General features: G+C 41.0%; 1 protein-coding gene across 1 annotated transcript in view; it reads left to right on the top strand.

Annotated features, from left to right (window-relative positions):
- Positions 1–20773, top strand: part of SESN3 (sestrin 3) — a 45631-nt gene extending 24858 nt beyond the window's left edge. The window contains exons 3-10 of the mRNA XM_050331388.1: positions 1656–1853; positions 2531–2713; positions 3111–3347; positions 4879–5026; positions 7266–7381; positions 9761–9951; positions 11235–11379; positions 12202–20773. Of these exons, the coding sequence (XP_050187345.1) occupies positions 1656–1853; positions 2531–2713; positions 3111–3347; positions 4879–5026; positions 7266–7381; positions 9761–9951; positions 11235–11379; positions 12202–12288 (1305 nt within the window). The 3' untranslated portion in view covers positions 12289–20773. The remainder of the gene's footprint in view (positions 1–1655; positions 1854–2530; positions 2714–3110; positions 3348–4878; positions 5027–7265; positions 7382–9760; positions 9952–11234; positions 11380–12201) is intronic.
- Positions 20774–22425: the final 1652 nt, after the last annotated feature.

Genomic DNA, 22425 nt, shown 5'->3' with positions numbered 1-22425 from the left:
AGCTGTTAAAGTGCCATAAGGCTTTAAAAGCAGAGTAAAAAAATATGTTTATGGACGGTAATAAATCAGGAGGAAATACGTGCACAGTATGAAGAGGAAAGTAATAGAGGTAGAGATAAATCTTAGAAATAATAACGTAGCATATTGCTAGGCCTAGTATAGCAACAGTGCAGTCCTACATGACTATATTTTGATGCTGTCAGCAGAATTCTATCCATAATTTATACTGTTACAGGGAAAATCCCTTACAAGCTGAAGAAGATTAGAAGCCTATGTTTGAAAAGTGTGATTTCCCCAAGAAACCACAAAATGAGACAAAGATCTCTTAAATACACTTGCTGAAGAATAAGGGGGACTCCTTGCAGTAGAGCAAGGGATGCACGGTAATAAGTGAGATAAAATGATCTCTAATGTGTGAATAAACTTCTGACAGTAAAAACATTATTAAGGAAAACTGAGAAGGCATCATTTTGAGTACAAAGCACAGAAAAGTTGTCATAATGAAGATGCACATGTAAAAATGATGGAGCTGCCTAACTGTGTAGCTGCTTCTTCCCTTTCTCTCTGGGCTAACAAATTAAAACAGGAAAGTACGCTCATGAGAAGTGAAAATGTAGTATGTTGCTGGTGTTTCTTTACATGTAACTTCTATATAAGATCTGATAGAAAAATATTTGAGACACAGTCCACTCCTCATCCCATCACAAAGAAAGAAAACTTATTTGAAATAGAATAGTTCAGCAAAAGCATTGTATCTTCTTGGCTTAGGGCACTTTCTAGCTTCATGTGCAGTAAGCCATCTAAAATGTGTTCTCATGTCATGGTGTTTGCAATAGTAGACTGGCTGTTTTATTACTATGCAGTGTCAGAATAAATACTGGGTACTCTAGTCTTGTGCTTGTAACTTCAGTGGTGAACATGTTGAGAGTGGCTGTTCTTGGTGATAAACACTGAGTAATAGCAGTAATACTGTGTCAGGGCTTGCAATGCAAGAGCTACTTATTCTTCTGCTGTTTCATTTCATCTTGTGCCCAAGGTTTGGATTGGTTGGAATAATTAAAGAACAGCTTTTGTTTAAAGAAAGCATTAAATTCCTATTCTAAATAATACCTGAATGTTATGGACAAATTAGCATTTGGTCTCCTCTTCAATTATACAAGCACAGAAGGGGTAGCTTGCCAGGCTGTTTCTATAATTTAGTTACATAACCTAGTTCCTCTCCATTAATTTTGAAATTGGTTTTAGAGCTGAATGCTCGGGTAGTATGTGTCTATACAGGCTGTCTTCCACAAAGAATTTACTTTCCATTTAGTTCTTACTTACTTCCAGCTCTCTATGCAGGTTTGACTTAAAGCATCTGTGACTTTAGCTGTTTTGAAAAGATCTACAGAACAATGTTTTTGGGTTTTGTAAAAACATTAAAATAACAGAGGTTCTGTATAAAATGCTCTTCAGTTCTCAGTATACAAGTAGGATTTGTATGTGTGTATTTGCATGCATGCAAGCATGTATGTTTATAAATATACATCCAGATCTCCATCATTGCCTTTAAATCTGTACACAAGGAAACCTTTCATACCACGGTATGTTTCTCCCCAGGGCTAAAACTAAAGAAAATCTCTTTCTCTGCTAAAATATGTCCATCTTATTTTTAGGTTATGCAAGCAAACGGTTTGGATGAACGTACTAATCTTCTTGTGGAAGAATATTCTACGTCTGGTCGCCTGGACAACATCACACAGGTCATGAGTATCCACACTCAGTACCTGGAGTCTTTCCTCCGCAGCCAGTTCTATATGCTGCGCATGGATGGGCCCCTTCCTTTGCCCTATAGGCACTACATTGCTATAATGGTAGGTACCAGCAGCCTGTGTATCTTCTCCTGCAACCTTGACTTTTGTATTTAAAAAAGGAAGAAAAAAGGGAGACTTTAGAAAGCAGAGGTTAGTGTGATACTTTGACAGTGGGTGAACTTTTGTAGCAGATTTTTATCAGAATAAAACATGCCTTTCAGTGAGAAGGGAAAATAGGCAACGTACTTCATTCCCTGTTTCCCACAGCGATACACTTCTCACATGCCAACATCACTGTGCAGCAGTAAGATGAGATGCAGTGGACTCGAGTCACAACAAATTCCATGTAGACACTAGGAAAGCAATTTTTACTGTGAGAATGTTCAGATATTACAGTGGGGACCAAGACAGGTTCTGTGATCTCCAAGGGTGGAGATCTTGTCTGGACAATGCTCTGAGCAACCTGTTCTAAGTCAGCCCTACTGTGAGCAGGGGCTTCTCCTCTAGTGTTCTTTTCCAACTTAAAATATATTCTGCAATTCAGAATAAACAAATGTATTTTTACTAGTTGAATCCTCCATATTGTATAGAAATGCATTGCAATATAAAACAAGGCCCTTTGGAATGAAATTGTACTTAAAGCATTGTTTTGTTTTAGTAACCTGTCTTCCACCCTCAGCAAAATCAGATTACATGATAATGTGCTGCACTTTTCCCTCTGTGTTTAATTATTCCAGGCTGCTGCCAGACATCAGTGTTCCTACCTAATTAATATGCACGTTGATGAGTTTCTGAAGACTGGTGGGATTGCAGAGTGGTTGAACGGCTTGGAATACATTCCCCAAAGACTGAAAAATCTGAACGAAATAAACAAACTCCTTGCACACCGGCCCTGGCTAATCACAAAAGAGCACATTCAGGTACCTCTTCAGTCATGCCCTGTAAATAGCAATAAATATCTGGTAAAAAGGACTATGCAGGTGTCTGGTTAGGCTCCATTACCCTGAGTTAAAAAATTCCAGGAAGTACTAGTGCATTGAAGAAGCTAATAAATTCTCCTGTGTGACAGTAGAATTTGTGTGACAAAGCCAACAAGATTTTCTTTTTAGGAATAGCATTGGCTAAAATGGTCCCAAAGGAAAAGAGGTAATCTATTAGTTGTCTCTTTTGTTTTAGCCAGTGAGAGTTTGTGTGCAAGAGGAATATGGTATTATTGGAAGAAAAGAATTGATCCCTTTTTAAAATGCATAGTATTTTATAGAAAAGCTGGGGGCCAAAGGAAATTTTATATTTACACTTCTTTTATTCTCATTTCAGAAACTTGTCAAGACTGGGGAAAATAATTGGTCTCTTCCTGAACTGGTGCATGCTGTTGTCCTGTTGGCACATTATCATGCCTTGGCAAGTTTTGTATTTGGTAGTGGCATTAATCCAGAGAGAGATCCGGATACATCTAATGGAGTCAGACTTATAGCAGTCAACAACTTCTGTGTCTGTGATCTTGCCAATGACAACAACATAGAAAATGCATCCCTCACAAGTAGCAACTTTGGGGTTAGTGTTGCAAGAAAATTCTTTTGCTTGCCTCTGTTTTGCATTAGAAAACTTTCTTCCTTTTTTTCCTGCTGAAATTTCACGGTAGTTTGAAAGTTTTTGTCTACTTTATGGGAATGCTCGAGTCTGGTAATTCTTACATTCAGTCTAGCAATTTTCTATATAATGCATGGAAAACCAGGATTGTAACTGTGGATGGTAGTCAGAGCAATGTGATTTTGACAGTTAATCTCACAACCCATTTGGCAAGACTAAAACTTTCCTTTCAGCAGAAAGCTTCAAGTCCCAGTTTCTTCAGACAGTGTGGCATTGACTGGAGCATCCATGTTCCTAACATGTGGAATAAAAAAAAGAAATGGAAAAAGATAGTAGTAGTAGTAAAAATAATAATAATTATTTTAACTTCAAGGCCTGCAATCACAAAAAAGTTCAGTTCTGAAACACTTCCATGTAGATGGGAGGAAATGTTTGAAATAAAATAACTTAATTCTTCATGCTGGTGTTTCAGTCTTGCATCAACAGAGAACTTTGACTACTAGTTAATTAACTTAAATGTGGACATTTTTCGTGAAAGGGGCTCTATAATGCTTTTTAAGACATGTTGTTGAATTAATGCCGACTGATGAATTAGCCTCATTGCCTTTGATGGAAGATCAGGACTACGAGAGACTCACTAGATATAATTTTTACAATCAGCAGTAGGACGTGAACATATGATCACTCAGTTCAGTTGCTGTGTCTTAAACTTCTAGCCTGTAAGACATGCTAGCTCATACAACGGAGGTGTCTTACTGCCCATTTGTGCTGGGCAGAGGGTTGCTGCTGAGTCTATGCTGCTGGTTGAGCACTGAGCAGCATCCTAGAAAACAATTATAGCTGTGGGCACAAGAACAGACTCAAAAAGATGGAAAAAAAACCCCACACAAACAATTTATCCTACGAAAAATCTGAATGATAAGTACATTTCAGGGCACCCAAAACTTTGATGTATTTCTAGGAAAAAGTGGTTTGTTTTCCTCACAAAAGTAAGAAAAAGGGTCAGCATGATAGTTATTTTGATCACACATAATGAAAAGCACTGATTTGCCATCTGAGGTTGTGTTTCTGTATTATAGTATTGCAGTGTATCTCTTCAGAAACATATTTTCATTACCAATACACTGAAAAATGTTACCTTAATATTAAAAGTTGTTTTCTGATAGAGGTAGGGCCCGCAGATGGATTTTCCTGAGCTATCTACATCGGCGAATGTATAAGTGGCTATGGTTTCCACACTCAAATACCACCTCCATGCTGTTAATCCCACTGCAGAAATTACTGCAACAGGTTACATCAACACTTCCCAGCTCTTGTCTTCTTGCTGTCTGAAAGCTGTTGTCTGCGCTGGATGTGACAAAATGCATTCTGGCTTCAGTTTTTGTGTTTGCTGCTGCTGTCTGTTTTTGAGAGCGCTTGTTGTCAAGCATGAAATCCGAAGATGACACACGTTGTCTATCTTCTAATTTTGCAGAATGTCATGGTGTTTTTGCAGATTGCAGATTCTTTAAGTGAGCTGGAGGCCTTGATGGAAAGGATGAAGAGACTACAAGAAGATAAAGAGGATGAAGAAGCCTCTCAGGAAGAAATGGCAACTCGCTTTGAAAAGGAGAAGAAGGAGAGTCTACTAGTTATTAGTGGAGGTATTCGTGCTTTTCCAGTTCCATTTTGCTTATGCTTTGTAAGAAAAAAATACTTGAGACTAGTTCAGTGACTGAAACTTCTTCTGTTTCTTTATTCTGGCTCTTCATGAAGTAGGAGTGTATTAGGTGGTCTTGTCACTTGCTTCATCTGCTTAAGATTTCTTGACTGTCAAATAACACCATCCTTTGTACTACTTGAAATTTAGCTTTTGTATATTAAAAAAAAGGCTGTAGGCTTCTTTAAAAAGTAGTGAGTAAATTTCTCTTTCTTTATATGCTCTGTATCTTCAAAATAATTCATTCATATAAAGATTCACTAATGCTTCACAGGTTTACATTTTACAGCACTTAGAACTTCAATTACGCTCCTAAGTAGCCTTCAGATATGGCATTTAGTTTAGGAATAAGATTGGGATGAGACTCAACTTCTTCACCATTTACTGCCCAGATGGAAAGGACATTTACAACTTGCCGTTCTGAGTGATCATACTGCTGTGCTGTTCCACTGTCTGTGTTGTGATAGAGATTCATAGCATTTTTTTATTCTTAAATAATGTTCCAAATTCTGAGCTGGAACCTTCTTTTCCATATTCTTCATGTGCTCTGGAGGCTGCCATCTCTAAAAAAACATACAGCAAAGTCTGCTTCCTGTAGACAGGAAGATGGGGGTTTTTTTGCAAAGAAAGTGTTAGAAGAAAGAATATTATTAAGGCAATCAGAACCTCAAGCTACTTGCTCATAGTAGAGGCTACTTGAAGGTGATTGCTAAGGTCATTTTGAGAAGTCACCCATAAAATGCTTCACATTTTACTACACTGTTCTTAGTGAATTTAGTTCTCAGTAGCTTTAGATCAAATGTGTTTTAAGGTATCAGTGTCTTTGTGCAATGAGCACAAAAGGGAGGAAGAATGTGCTACGGATCAGCAGAGAGATTGTTTTGTGAATCTCTAGGAACATGCAAAGTCTCTGAAAGAAGATACATCTAACAACATTGTGGCTGGATTTTCAGAAATGGTCACTGTATATTCTTGCTCTGTTTTCCTTTGGTCAGGCAGTGTCAGCAGTGCAGATAGACAGCCATTGCAGCTGCATTATCAAATCATAACTTCTGTGATTCTGCAACTTCAGGCGTATGAGGAAGAGGACTGAAGGGTTTTTATGGATGAGGTTGCTAGTAGTTTTGTTGACTTTCCTCTCCCTTTGCCTTCTGCTGGTTTTAGTTGAGGAGTCTGTGTGTTGGGCCTTTACCCTTTCATGAAATTCAGTGCTTGTCAGGGGAGAGGACTGTATGTATACAGGTTTTTTTATTCTTTGCTGAGAATTTACTGTGGCAGATGTTGTGCAAGCTTCTTCCTACGCAGTTATGTTTTGATTGTTTAATGAGGCAAAGAGGAGATAAAGCACTTCTGCAATTCTTAGATTAACTGACTTTTCAAGGTGCTAACAGGGGACATATGGCAACTGTTCTGTCAATGCATGTGGAAGCGAGCCACGGTTTTAACATCAGGGTCAAATGCAGTCAGCTATGCAGTGGTCAACTTCTGCAAAGGTAGTTACACAATCAAGCCACCTGTTTATTTGTGAGGGAAATATTGATTCCTGATAGAGAACCTGCGCTTGCTTAGTGATATGTTTTGGAGCTCTTTGAAGATGCCTAGTTACTAGAGCTTCTGGCAGAATTCCACCCTGATGTACTGTAGAGCTCTTTGTTTTCATATCCTCTTCATCTGATATTTACAGTGGAGTGTTGCATTGCTTTCTGGTTGCTCATACTCCGGATTATGGAACAGAGCTGGTGTGATTCCTGACACCATACCTGCTCAGTGTAGCAATCCCATTGTCAAGGGTACATTTTTCTGTTTCTTAGCCAAACACAATGACCTTACTAATGGGATTCATCTTCCTGATTTAAGATACCTAGACTCCCTCAGAAGTCAGCAGAGAGAAAAGCAAAGCTCCAGACTGAAGTTTAGCCCATCTCTTCCCTGTTTGTAGAAGTATGTTAAGATGTCTGGTATAGGCTGACATTTAGTGGGCTCAGTGAAAGTGATGGATCCCATACAAGCAGATTAGGATTGAAATGTTTCTTTCTTTTGTACCACTATTCTCCTTTGCATTACTCTTCTCCTTTGCTCAACTTCTAAAATTGTCCTCTCATCCTGTTGTAGAGTGGTAGTTGGAAGTCGGCGCTAACTCATGAGCTTGCCTAAAGCAAAGCATTTTGCTGTTTTATTCACAGCATTTGACGATGAAATAGTTTCTACAGATGTCTCCCGTTATATTGAAGATCCTGGGTTTGGGTACAAAGACTTTGCAAGGCGAGGAGAAGACCATCTGCCAACATTCAGAGCTCAGGTACCATCTCTTTAAAGCGCATTCACTCGAAGAATGTTCATATATCTCACTACAGGGCAAGTAGCATAAAGCAGTTGTAGTCAGGCATGTTTTTTACATGCTCCTTTTCTTGTCCTGATCCATTAAATAACGCACAAGCTTCCACAGATGTCCCTGAGATAGAGTCTTTTACTGTTTTTTAAATCTCAGACAAGGTAGCACATGGCTTTCTGTCTTATGTCCATTATTACCAATATTAATGTTTTAAAACTGTAAAACATATTGCTACATCTGGAATAAAAATGAAAGACAGAAAAGAAACAACTCCTTTCCCATCCCTCCAGATGTTGTATAAAAAAAAAAATCACTGGAGGAACTCTTTATTCCTTTCATTTTATCAAGTATTCTCTACCCAGTGGTTATCAATACCTGAATATATGTATATGTCTGTGAGAGCGATTTAGTGAGTATAGTTCTCATATGTGCACCACATCACTGGACTTTGCATGTTGGGAAAGAAAAGGAGTTCCTAAAAATGATTACTGAAGTTTTTGCTAGACTTTAATACATCTTTTTCAGTGCTGTTGAAAGAACATCATATATATGTTACCTGTACATTGTCTTATATATTGGCATCTTTTTCCATGGCCAGAATCCTGAACTTTATGAAATATATAACAGAAGGGACATTTTAAGTTGTTCTGTTCTATCTTATAGAGTACATTAATGAGCAGATTAGTAATAAATTGAAAGCAATGGAAGAAACCTTAAACCAAATTGGAGAACTTCAATTAAAACAACAGTGGGTGCAGGAAAACTTCATGGTCAGAAGATGTATCTAAGACTGTAAAATACAGAATCCAAAATCACTCTCAGGAAATGTATTTAGCTGTATAGCAGTCTCTGCCGATCTGGATAATTTATGCTGTGGTCTTTATATGAGCCTGAAGTAGCTTGTTACTGCCAAAAAGAATAAGGCAAAGTCTGTGCCTCTAAATCAAACCTTCTGCTTAACTACTTTAGGAGCAGCAGGGTCCCTTGGAAAAAAGCTCCAAAGAAGTTGAAATTGGAACTAGAACATCTCTGCTCTTAAATAAACAGAAAAGCTTCTGACCTATATTGAAAGTATCACCCTGATAATTTATTATGTCCTCCTCTTAACAATTATGTGTATATACCCACAGCCTCACAAATGCTCTGCTGCTAATGGTATTTAAATTGCAGTAGCATCCCAAAGTCCTGCAAAGAAATCTAATCTTTATTCTGATAAAGCAAAAGTGCTTTATCTCTATGGGTTTAAATTTAGTAACAGAAAAAGGTATTCTATACACATTCTGCCATTTAAACTTCGGGGCTTTTTTGGTTTTTTTTTCACTGTTAGTGAACAGCACTTTACCACCTCTAGGCCTTTTGGCTTTCAGAGGCTTTTGTGATGCCCAAGGTGTCCTGGACATCTTTCCAGGGCTGTGTAGGTAGGGCATATTTCTCACATGCCTTTTGGTCTTTTGTACTGGCAGCCAGAGGCCCAGTGTGATGTCGTGGCATGTTTCAGATGTCACTGAATGCCTCTGTTAGGCAACTGAGTAATATCCTACGTGCTCTTCCGTACTGTGCTAATCAGGGGTACAGTGCAGTAGATATGCTCCAAAGTGCCTGGGAGAAGACCCTTGACCAGCAGTACCTTTTGAAAACAGCTAGGCACAGGAAGGATGTGGAGATGATGCCCTCGATTGTTAAAGCTGCCATCAGTGATTGAATGATCAAACACTTGCCAAGGATGTGGGCAAACTAATGTATTCTATGTGACCACAGCACGGATTGGGGTTGCACTCTGCTCTGAAGCAGGGTGCTTCTCCACTGCTGATGCCTCTGCGAAGATTTCCCATTCCTGATAGGAGCAGGCAGGCTTTTATCCTTTCAGTCCAGGTGATTGTCTAAGACCAAAGCAGCCTGGATTCTGTCAGTGTTTTCAGGGACAGTTCAGTGCTTTACCCAATGATTGTACATCCTGTCTGGAAGTAAATACTCCATTTCTACTCAGAGCTAAGCATCAAAGCCCCTAAGAGGCACAAGTTTTTAAACTCACAGGCCAATCCCACACAGAATGATAACTTTCAGAGTGACAAAGCAGAAGAAAATTCCCTCAGTACTTCAGGAGAACCTTGGGTTTTTTCTACTGTATGCTAATGATATCCAGCTGGAGATAGGGTGTTGCAATATGATATTCATTGCCAGGAAGTCTAGGGGAATGGAGCAGGTGATGTGGATGAAGAATTCAAAATGAAAACTTTTGGAAGAGAATAAAGTTATTATTATCAGACAACAAAAACTGTTGAGCCATGGAGAGGATCAGATAGGGAATTCATTTGTGCATTTATATATTTCCTTCTCTTCCTGCAGGACTATACTTGGGAGAATCATGGCTTTTCCCTTGTAAACAGGCTTTATTCTGATATTGGGCATCTTCTGGATGAGAAGTTTCGGATGGTATATAACCTCACATATAACACTATGGCTACACATGAAGATGTTGATACGACGACGCTAAGAAGAGCTTTATTTAACTATGTCCACTGTATGTATGGAATCAGGTATGGAGAAAAATCCTGGCTTAGGAATCCCCTGGCTTAGGAATACATTTTAAAACTAAGTAAACAGAAAAATGAACCATGTGAAAAGCGTGATTTTAGACTCTGGGTGTTTAAAGTGAAGACAATACCTTGGTCTGGAAGTTAGAGTGGGTTTGCTGGCATATCAGTATAACTTTTCCTTCCAGTACAGAAAACAATTATCAGGATATCGGGATAGAAATTGTTACAGAAATATCTTCTCTGAAGCCAGTCTGAAACCTTTGTTCAGGAAAGACAACATCTCAAAGCAAGTTCACAGACAACACCAAGTTGGGCAGGAGTGTTAAACTGCTGGAGGGTAGGAAGGCTCTGATGAGGGATCTGGATGGGCTGGATCGATGGGCCAAGGCCAATTGTATGAGGTTCAACAAGGCCATGTGCCAGCCTGCGCTTGGGTCACAACAATCCCAGGCAGTGCTACAGGCTGGGGGAAGAGAGGCTGGAAAACTGCCTGGTGTCAAAGGACCTGGGATGCTGGTCCACAGTGGCTGAATAGCAGTGAGTCCAAGTGGCCAAGAAGGCCAAGGGCATCCTGGCCTGTATCAGCAATAGTGTGGGCAGCAGGACCAGGGCAGTGATTGTCCCCCCATACTCAGCACTGGTGAGGCCACACCTCAAATCCTGTGTTCGGCTTTGGGTCCCTCACAACAAGAAGGATCTTGAGGTGCTGGAGCATGTCCAGAGACAGGCAGCAGAGCTGGTAAGGGGTCTGAAGCACAATGTCTATGAAGAGTGGCTGAGGGAGCTGAGGGTGTTTAGTCTGGAGACTCAGGGGGACCTTCTCTACAATCCTGAAAGGAGATTGTAGCCAGGTGGGTGTCGATCTCTTCTCCCAGGTAACAAGTGACAGGATGAGAGCAAATAGCCTCAAGTCGAAGCAGGGGAGGTTTAGATTGGATATTAAACCTTTTCACAGAAAGGGTTGTGACGTATTGGAACAGACTATCTAGGGAAGTGGTGGAGTCACCATCTCTGTAAGTGCCCATGTGAATATGGCACCTTGAGGACATGGTTTATTGTTTATCATGGTGGTAGTGCTGACTAAACAGTGAACTTAATGATCTTAAAGGTCTTTTCCAGCCTTAACAATTCTATGATTCTGCTAAGCCTTTCAGATGTTAGCAGGTGGTTTTCTGTCATGTATAATAAATGCTCCAATTCCCAGGCTTAAGAACATAATGCTGCAAAAGACAATGCTTTTAAAAACTTAGATCAAACAGAGCGATTGCCTGTGTTATTTTTAGGTATGATGACTATGATTATGGGGAAGTTAATCAGCTACTTGAACGCAGCCTGAAGGTTTACATAAAGACAGTGACCTGCTACCCAGAGAGAACTACCAAGCGCATGTACGATAGTTACTGGCGTCAGTTCAAGCACTCGGAGAAGGTGTGTATCTCAAAGCCAAAGTGCCTTCACAGAGACCCCTGTGCTGTTTAAGAATGAAAATATGGGGACACCTAAAAATGGCAGAATCTATCAAATGAACTGTTTTAAACCAGAGAAAACCAAATGAAATTAATTCGTTGAGTGTTAGTTACCAATTTTACAAAACTACTTCTTAATGTACTGGAAATACTTACATTTCATTATCATTATTATTTTGAATGGCTTCTTCATAAAATGGACAACTGTAAAAGAAAAGTAGATAAACTTGGGAGTGCAGAAGTGGTGAACTATGCCAATACTTGGGATTTAGGGATCAAAAAATACTTAAATTCATATATATATATTTATATAATCTACATGGGGTTTTTTAACAATAAAAATGTTAACGTGCCTTCAGATATCCCCATGAAATGCTTCCTGACAAGGGTTCAGTGCCTGTGTGCCTGTTAGCCTATCTGGCATGGAAACTATTCCTTATTCTGTGTTCCTGTAGTGCTCAAAGGTGCTAGTAAAGGAAACAAAATACAATTCGGGAAGAACTGATGCCATTAAAATTTAAAAAAGGTTTTATTGGGAATTCTCAGATGGAAGATTTTTTAAAGCAGTAGTTGAGGCTAGTTTCTTGCAGTCTTGGGATGTTGTCCATATTGGCATACCACACAGCTGTCTCAAGAGGAACTGTAGTACTGCAGGAGAGTACGGGAAGAAAGGACATAGTTTTCTTGTGGCAATACTTTACTAAAGGTAGGAAATTTTAGCCCAGACAAATAGTGATGTTGCATTCAGAGGTGAGCTAAATGGCTGATTTAATTTTTTTAACAGGTTCATGTCAATCTACTTCTAATGGAAGCTCGGATGCAAGCTGAACTTCTGTATGCCCTTCGTGCCATAACTCGTCACTTAACCTGAAGGATTCGCTGGGCAGGAGTAAAGGAGTTTTTACTGAGTATGTAAAGACCTTTTGAAATAGATACACACCAGAAGCTGTTTGTGATGTAGCATCAGGTTATTCAATTCTCTAGTGTCAAAGTTTAGCCGTGCTTCTTGGCGGCTGTAATGTGCAATGACGTGTTTTATTTTCTTGATGCTTAACATTACTAATGATAACAAAAGTAACACTGAGGAGCACTACTCTGCATTGTTTCTGCCTGGATTTCTGCGCAGTGGTCAGGATCCTGAAACTGTTTTTATTATATCCAATCCTAGCGCTTTGTTCTTTAAGCACTGGAGTGAAGTGCTTAGAGACTTCTTTTTTCCAAGCAATCATTTTTCAGATTAGTGGAGTCCAGCAGAAGATCAGTTCTGCCTGTCCTGAGAATGTACCACCATGCCGTGACTCGTGACAGAGACACGCGGGCTGTGTTGCATTGAAATGCCCACTGGATTCTTCTGTGTCTCCCGGAGACTGCTGCCAGTCACTGTCTTACTACAGCAATTGGAGGTGATGCGAGATGTGGATGCAAACATCGAGCACACTTTAATGTGAAATTAATCTTGATAAATCCTACAGCATGCTACTGAAGTGCGAAATTCATCTGCTTTGTCATGCCCCTTCCCAAGAGAAGAGGCCTCACGATTTGCCATTTCAGTCACACTTACTGTGTTCCAACCATGCATAACCTCGTTTTACTGACAGTCACCCTCAGTCGTCCTGGCAATATCCATGCTCATCACATGTTGCAATTTTTTTAGTTGGCACCTATAAAATTAATACGCAGGCTGACCAAAAATAGGGTTGTGGGGTTTTTTGCACTCTCTCCTTTATCGATGTTGTAACTAAGGAAAGTAAAGGAAGGCTAGCATATCTGTTCTTTCATATTGGATGTATAGAAATTTACTTCCCATAACTTTTTCATAGCATAAAATTGTAATATTCAAAGTTTTAAAAGTTTCTATGCATTAGTGTGAGTGAACAAAAGAAAAGTGCAATATTTAAAAAGAAAGCAAGCTTTTTTCCCTGACATGCCACTGCTAAAGTGTCCTTCTTATATAGCCATAAAGAAATTTTAAAACCAAATTTCTTTATTGTCTAAGGCCTAGCAGTTTTGTTTTAGCTTTTACGGCTTAAGACAACCTGATACCGAGATGCCAAAGCATCCCCAAAACAAAGCATTTTTGGACAACCAGTAATATTGGGGAAGGGAAGAAATAAGCTGCCAAAAATGTCACACTTTTGTGCTGGGTTTTGTTGCTTCTGACTAATTTTTAAGAGCACAAAATGTTGATATTTATAGCTTTATTTTGTATTGCATTAATGAACCAGTGAAGTGCCTAAAGAGATGCTTAAATTTACCCAGTAGAACACAAGTTGTCACTGCTTCAACTTTTGTCTGTTGGTTTGGACTTTTCATATTTCTTTTCAAGAGGGTGACCTTTATTTCTGTGGCATACATTCTAAACTAACTAGACAGGTTTGTTTTTAATGTTCCATTGGATTGTAGAAATTAATACAGATTTTTTTTTTTCATTGGTGATTGCAGAATAGTTAAAAAAATACTACCAGTCATATTTTGACACTTTTCATTTACAAAATCATGGACCAGTACTCTACTAAAGTTAGTTTTCTCTTTTCTTCCCTTTTATGATCCTTGCTGTGACTTCGCATGTTGGTTTTTCTGCTTTATCTGTCTGTTCCAGATTGGAAAGCTAAATGATTGTACACTTTTCTGCACTTTCAGACTGCAGACTCTGCATGTGAAAACGTTTTGAGGAAGAAATCAGTAATTATTTTTTTAATGTCATGTTGGCTATTTAGAAAACTACCCAACAGGCAGCATCAGACTGTCTTCTAGAGAGAGCATTGGGTAGAACATCAGATTTATTTATCTTGTATAGCTAACTGCAAAGATTTCTCAGAATTATTGAGATGTTCATATGTATGAACTTAGATTAACATTCTAAGTTGTTATGATTCTTTTTCCTCCCTCTTGTGATTGTAGTGGCCACACCTAATGGCTTTTGTGCATAAAACAGTTCTGCTGAGAGAAGTTTTCATGCAATACTTTTGCTTTTTTCAAGTGATGTGAACTGTTCAGTACTATTTTAAATTCCTTTGTTTTGAAAAGTCAAGTAGTTCTCAAGAAGCACAGTTGAGCTCTGGAAAAGAGGGGAAACTAGATTTGGATAATTAATATGGTGGCTTAGTTTCCCTTCAGAAATGCAAAGACTTCTTGGGTAGTTTGAGTTTTACATTTGGAATCATGAGTGCCTTTACTTCTTTCATTATGAAATATACTTGCCAGCTCAAATGCCTTCTGAGCAAAGTACATGAGCAGATTTAAAACACAGAAACCATAAATGGATTGCTTCATAAAATTTGTAGTAAACCAGTGTTTTGTTTTTTTTAAGGTGCCATATCAAGTCACATATGGCCTGCAAGAAATTCCATCATAGGAAATGTCATTGTACAACTAGTTTGCTATTTCAATTTTTTTTTTTTTGTAACATTAGATGCAAACTTGAAACATCTGGAAATGTTTTCCACGTGGCATTTTTTTTTCCAAAGTATTGCATTTACAGTGCAACAATTTATAGCCTAGTTTTTATAATCAAATTTTGGATTTTTATTAGATGTTTGTTCAGAATAGGTGTTTAAAGTCAGACAGTGCTACCATACTCTTTACGCACGCTTTGGGTTCACACTGTGCCAAATTTTAATGTGCAAGTGTTCTTGGATTTTTTTTTGCATTTTTAAGCACTCGTGAATGTGAATCTTCACACTTCGTTCATTAATATTTTTCTTAAGAGTACGGTAATCATTGGAAGCATAGACACTCTCCCTCTGTGTTCCTTTATTAAAATTGGTAATTTCCAGCATTAACATTAGTCTACAAAATCCCAGCCATGACCAACCTAAAAACAAAGTGTACAGTTCTCCTTTCTACTGAAGAGAAAGCTTGTTAGGTACAAATTAACCAACTAGGCCAGGGAACACTGTAAGCAGGGAACAGAGCTTTTGAGTATGGACAGCTTCTTATCATTGCAGAGTCACTTTAAAATGTGAGTTGCAATACAGTATATCCTTGCTGAAATTGCTCCATTTCTTTGGTAATGAAGAGAAGTGAAAAAGGTGCCAATTGGAGAAAGCATTTACATTTTCCTGAGCACTCTACCCACAGCTGAACATCACAAGACTGTCATCATACAAGAACAGAAATAATTTTTAAAAAAGAAATAATAATTTTAAACTTGGGCGCAGTTTGTGCAGATAGCTGCTACAGCTACTGCTATATGAGAATTTTGGTGAGCTGTAGATGGGTTTATTTTCACCAAGGCTGAACTGAAACATATATCCTTTCCCTAAAGCCTTCATTAAAATGAAAATCATAAAATCATAGAATATGCTGAGTTGGAAGAGACTCATCAAGATTGAGTCCAGCTCCTGGCCCTGCACAGGACCACCCCCAAGAGGCACACCATGTGCCTGAGAGTACTGTCCAAACACTTCCTGAACTCTGTCAGGCTTGGTGAGGCTGTTCCAGTGCCCAATCACCTTCTGAGTGAAAAACCTTTCCCTGATATCCAGCCTAAATCTCCTCAGACACAGCTTCATGCCATTCCCTCGAGTCCTGTCACTGGTCATTGGTGAAGAGATTGGTGATGTATCCCCTCAGTCTCCTTCAGGCTGAACAGACAAGTGACCTCAGCTGCTCCTCATCCAGCTTCTCCTCCAGACCCTTCACCACCTTTGTTGTCCTCCTTTGGACACTCTAATAGTTTAATGTCTTTTTTATATTGTGGTGCCCAAAACTGCACACAGAACACAAAGTGAAGCTGCACCAATGCAGAGTAGAGTGGGACAATCATCTCTGACCAGCACCTTGATCCTTGAAAAGGATGTACTTTCAGCTGTAAGAGTTAAAGAATTGCCACTATCAGCTCTTCCTATGTATTAAAAAAAGCCTTTAAGGGCAGGAAAATCAATGATTGTAAACAATTATATATGTGGGTCTCTCTAAATGTAAAACAGATCAGAACAGAACAAAAATGAAAACATTTTGCTGCTCTGTTACTTGAGTGCAGAAGTTCAAAGCACCAAATTCTTCAAAAGTATTTTTGTTTGTAGTGATGCTGATAGATATTTTCATGGGTTTGGAAAAAGCAGCTAGCTGTCTAAATTTCAGTGGGCATTTAAGCACCCAGGCGCTCAGAAAAATCCTAGCAGGTGCCCACTTGCATTTTTGAGTCAGATTTTTAAAGAAACTTAGTCATCTAAATTCAACAGAATAAAATTAGTTTCCATAGAGATTAAAGGAATAATGTGTATCAGATCCATGTGATTTGCAGCAATTGTTAATGAAATGGCTTGTTTGGGGACTTAATGTAGGCATAGAGAAATCTCTCCCAAAGCAGTTAAACTGTAAGCTGCTGCTCTTGCAGAACAGGTTCTCGATGTTTCTTATGCATGTGTGTTTTCCATGAACATAGGCATGCATTTCAGGCTCATGTTCCAGAATTTGGACTCCTTTTCAGAAGAGCTGTATTATTTTATTTCTACTTGCAGAAAAGATTCATTGGAGGTAGTAAGTGGATAGCTTGGGCTTGGACTAAAAAGTTTTGGCTAGAAAGAAATACTCAAGTCTTCTTGATCTCAACCGATGTTCTTTCAGTTACTTTCCTTAGAGGTTTGGATCCTTCTCCCGTAAGGGGTGATGTTGCACAAAATAAAGGAAGAGAGGAGTGGATTCATTGTAAATGAACTTTCACAGAGCAGATCTGAATATAAAGGTGTAAGAATTAATTTTCTGTTAATGATCATTCCAAGAGCTGGACAAAAATGTCAGTTTTCACTAGCTGAACTTCAGATTTACGGTCCCTAATGTCCCCCAGCACTATGTCTGTCTCAAGAGATGCATCCACCAGCTTTTCTGTATCTAGGAATTATAAGTGAAAGTTTTTATCTCCAAATGAAAATTAATTTAGCATTTCATACCTACTGCATAGATCACAGGTGTGGGAGGTGGAGAGAGCACAGTAATATGAGGAAACTTTAGAAGCATCTTGATCAGTGTTAATTTATTCCGTAGAGCACATTTCCTGTCATGTGGTCATGATCTGCCCCACCAACAAAAACATCAGGTCTGTTTTGCAGACATTTAATCCTTCTGCCACTCATTAGGGGCAAAAATTGTCATTTTCCGACCTGTCACCACCCCTGTCCTCCGTGAAGTGCTTCCTGTCCTCCCAATTCACAGCCCTGAGCAGCCATGCAGGGACAACCGCCCAGCCTTAACCTTGAAAAAACAAGATTGAGTTGAGTGCAGAGGCTCTTTCTTATGTTTAGAAACACTTAATTGCCATATTAGGTTATTTCTGGACAGGAAAATTCTAAATGTGGTTTGAAAGGATGAAACTCAGTATATTTAGGTAGCATTTGCCAGTAGCATGTCAGAGCCCATCTCTGGAGTTACAGTAGAAATCCAGTGGATCCACTAAGGAAACACTTTCTTTGGTGAAGCACCCCATGCTTGAGCTATTCAGCTGTGCAGGTTTCTCTGGGGGACATCTAATGGGGGATTTGAGGTCCCCTTGTGCCAGGCAGGCTTACAGGGCCATTGGGTTGGCATCCCCTCAGGTGCCTTGCAGCCTGGCAGACTGCATCCAGCCTCTGGCACAAGTGGATTTGGGTTTTTCACTTACCTATGGGAAAAAATCCAAATGCTCACCATCGAGTGGCTGCTGGGGACAGCGGCAAGGTTGGGTGTTTTTCCAGGTACTGAGTATCATCAGGGCTTGTGGAAAATAGAAACCTGAATTCTACCCTTGTTCCTGACAGCAGTTAGAGGTGGTACTGAAAATGCCACTTATTGTACTAATTGTGGGGAGCAAGCCGCACGATCAGCATCAGGAGGTACAGATCAGAGGCATTCTTGAGGGGACACAGCCAGCACAGGAGGAGTTGACGTGTTGGTCAGTTGCAGAAACCTCACTGATGTGTGCAAGAGGTTCTTTTCTATGCCTGTGCATAGCGGAGATGGTGGAAGATGCCTCCTTCCAAGGTGTCCAGAGGGCTTCTCTGGGAAAAGAGCTGGGACCCTTTGCTTACTCCACAGGTGGAGCAGGGGAAGGGAACCAAGTTCTTTCGCCCGAGAAAAACTTGCCACTGTTGAATTGCATTTTCTTGCCCCCATCAGGCATTTGAAGGGAGTTTTCAGGCAAAATGGGTGAATCACCAAGCATTGTGTCTCCAGCTGAGGGGTCTGAGGGGCAGCGACAGCAGCAGGTCCAAACATGCACTGTCCAAAACTGTTTCTCATTCCTCACTTCATGCTCACGTCGTGCCACCAGACCCAAACTGCTTCCCTCCAACCCGGCTGCCTACCAACCCAGGTGGCTGCAGGAGCAGCCCACTCAGGGTGGTGAGTAATGCAGCCACTTTTAGGGAAAAAATAATAATAATTAGGCTACAGCCCTTGGACTCTGCAAGGCAACACAGTCAGAGATCTTTCCACAACTGTGACCGGAACTGGATATGAACTGTAGCTTAAAAAAATAGGAATTTTGTAAACTTGAAATCTCTCAGTTTTACCCTCTTCTCCTTTTGCTGGAAAGCCACACGATGAATGTATATGCTTTACTTTCTATCTGACATAACTGAAAATCAGACTGCCAACTCCTTGTTTTGTATTAGCCTTTTTTTAAAAAAAAGAAAAAAGTTTGTGAGCAATATATGTAGCATGCTGTGAACGTCTGTTTTGATCTTTATAGTTACTCTTTAATCCATCAGTATTAACACCAGTTCTTTTTTGTGTTCCCCTTGGTACTTTGTATGCAGTGTAAGCAGAAGCTGTGATCGGCTTTGCAGTCCTGTGCCATGTTACTGTAAATCCTTGATTTTTTAGGAAGCACCTGACTGTGGGCCACTCTGGGGCAGAAAGCGTGCCCGAACACGACTGCCACTTTTCGGTCTCTTGTACTATGTATAGTTTTAAGTAGAATAAGCTTTTTAACAGAATATTGATGCGGTTTATGAGTCACGCAGGCTGCAAGTGTCTGGTGTGTGAGAGTCTTTGTATTTATAGTTGTTGGGGTTTGGTTTTTTGTTTTGTTGTTGTTTTTTTGGTTTTTTTTTTTAATTCATAAAGTAGCAAACTTGATAAACATAGCCACTTTAAACTGCTCTTGCTAAACAGACCCTGCTGTAGATAAAATACCACTGTAGATACAGGGAGGAGCGCCAGCTGTCCTCTCTGGACTGTGGGTGAGCTGAGCCCCTCTCTGCAAAAAGCATGATTCGAGCTGCACAGCCACCTTGTGTTTGACTCCATTGGGACCCAAACACCGGGAAGGCTGGGGTCTGGCATGTGTTTCAGCCCCTTGTGCCCATAAGCCTGCCACTGGCTTCCCCCCACAGTCTGCTTACCAGTGCATGGGGGAGAACTTGGGCCTTGCTGGTGTGAGAGAGATGGATGGACAAGCCGCTGGACCACAGACATGGTCACGGTGTTCCTGCAGCTGAAAAACTTCTAAGCCTCTCTCGAGTGCAAAAATTAGCCCTAGATTTGCTGTCTGCAGAGCCTGGCACGCTGGGGAAAGAAGCAGTGCTGGCTCCCCGTTGGCAGCCGTGGGTCTGAGCCCTCTTGGCCGTGGTGAGAGGCAGGCCAGGGCAGGGCAGGGCAGTGCTGTGCCTGGGGAGAGGCGTTTCCTTGCATCTCCCACCTCTGACCCTCTGGACAGGGGATAAATTGTACCCAGCCCAGCAGCTCTCAGCTTCTTGCCTCCTCCTGCCACGGCCATGTGGGTGTTTCAGGATGGAGGGTTAAGGACAAAGCTCTGATCCTGCTGCTCCCTCCCACCACCACAAAGTGAGGAAGCATGGTAGCTCTATGGGTCCCACAGTCCCTACAGCATCCTGTGGGCAGGTGGCACATCACCTGTCCTGCCTCCCAGGCCACCTGCCCTGAGCTCTGGAGATAGGCTACAAACTCCGTGCTTTCACAGGAGGTTTGCCTGCAAGGTGAGGCAGCTGCTAGGAGCTCACTGTGGGTTCCCACAGCAGCTTTTATCTTTTTTTTTTTTTTTTCTGTTGTTGCTGGTTGGGTTTGTTTTTTTTCTGCAGAGGACAGACTGACCTAGTGGGATGGATTTTTTTTGTGTGTGACTTTTGTTAGTTTTTAAGTTACCCGACTTGAATTTATCTGAACAGATGCAGAAGGAACTTTTTTTTTTTTTTTGTGAGTTAAGAGACAAAAACGCATTTTTAAACAAAGGAATCATGTATTAACATTTTAACAGCAATTCATAAATCTGCACTTTTTATGAGGTTTTGAAAAATCTATTTATAGGTACGGAACAATGGGGTTTGTTTAAAACTGTATCGCATTTATACTTGCTGAAATTACTTTCATTGTTATCAGTAGGAATTTCATTGGTTAAATAAAATGGATAAAACCTGTTTACTGTTTGAGCCATCATTTGCCACATGCTGGGGAACATGTCTCTGGAGCAAAACATCCTGTGTTTTGGGACAAAATCCAGTCCTTGGAAGTGTCTTTCCCCTCCATGCCCTTGTTGTGGGTTTTAATCTATGTATTATTTAATACAGAGGTTATTTAATTCCTCTTCCAGGGTGTCCAGAGTGAACTCCAGAGCAGCGGAGGGTGAGAGCCATAAACCATGAAGGAAATGTGAAGGAGAGAGGAAATGTGTGCCAACAGTGCTGGCTCAGGGCAGTGCCAAGCTTATCTAGAACCAAATTGCCCTCAATTCACCCAGTCCTGCCCTCTGCCCTGTCCAGCCCACAGGGAAGGGTGACTTAGAGCTGAGGGATCACCAGTTGGTTTGTCCTGGGAGAGGTGCTCAACTCCCCTCCAAACAGACAAAACTACTGAACACAAGCTGCAGACCTGGGGTGTTTCAGGTATATCTTATCCTCCAGCTGTAGGATGGTCAGCTGGCCTGTCTTCACAATGGAAATAACTCCCAAAGTTATTTAAAGTTCATTCGGAGGTAGTGTGTGCTCTGAGGAGGGCTGTGACTGATGGCCATTACCTGCTGGCATCTCTAGCTGGGTCAGCTTCATCCTGTCCTGAAAAATGCACTGATCACAATAAAATAATTACATATATAATACATATTCTTTATTTAGAGAGAGAGAGTAGAGTGTATATATATATATACATATATGTACATAAAGTGCTTATTTATTTACTTTCAGTGGGAGTTTCAAAACCCTGAAAATATCTGTCATCTTAGGTCCAGCACCGTCAGGAAAAAGATAATAAACTTTCAGTATTCCTCAAAGCCAAGGGCTGCTGTGGAATTCCTGCTTTAGTTCCTAGAAGTCCCAGAGGACAGGTGAGCAGCAGGGCAGGATGGTGCTCTCCTCAAGTGAGCCTTGCCCTGATTTTGGTCCCTGCACCTTCCCCCAGCACATGGTGTGAGTGCTCAGATGGGGGTACCCAGCACAGGCAGAGGGCATCCCCACTTCCCTGCACCTCGTCCTCACCTCTCCAGATGGTTCCCCCAGGAAATCCAAAGCCAAAAAAAATCTCTGTGTTGGTGACTTCCCAGAACTTCTCCTTGACCCTCCACCTGGCTGCCATGGCTCTGCTGCCATCTACCCACTGCCTGCTGCGCCCACACTGCTCACGCTGGAACCAGCCCGTGGCCAGAGACACGCAGAGACCAGAGGGCAGTGGCAGACCAGGGACCATGGCACAGGGATGCTCATGTGACCATGCTGGTGGCTGCAGGACAGCCTCCCTGCAGCCCATAGGTGACCCCTGTGGGATGCCCCTGGGATCTGGGAAGGGGCCATGGCTAGGATAAAGGTGGGCAGCCATGGGCTGTTCATGGGCTGAACGTCCTTGGGGAGACACCTGTCTGGGATGACCCCAAGCTGCGCCAGGTCCCTCCCCTTCTCACAAAGCATGGGGAGACATCCTGGTGTGCCCCATGTACTCCCATCAGCTGGGAGTACAGCCACCCACATGCTCCCAGATGGATCCGAGGAGCCACGAGCAGCAGCAGGGTGGGCAGCAGCACTAATGTGCCATCGCAACCAGAGATCGGCTACACACTCGTGGCCTGAGCAAGCCCACATCT

This window comes from Myiozetetes cayanensis, unplaced genomic scaffold, assembly GCF_022539395.1.
Source record: "Myiozetetes cayanensis isolate MyiCay16 unplaced genomic scaffold, myiCay2020 scf5-8, whole genome shotgun sequence".
Classification (NCBI taxonomy): domain Eukaryota; kingdom Metazoa; phylum Chordata; class Aves; order Passeriformes; family Tyrannidae; genus Myiozetetes; species Myiozetetes cayanensis.
The sequence above is the reverse complement of the archived record's forward strand: the minus strand, read 5'-3'. Positions and strand labels throughout refer to the sequence as shown.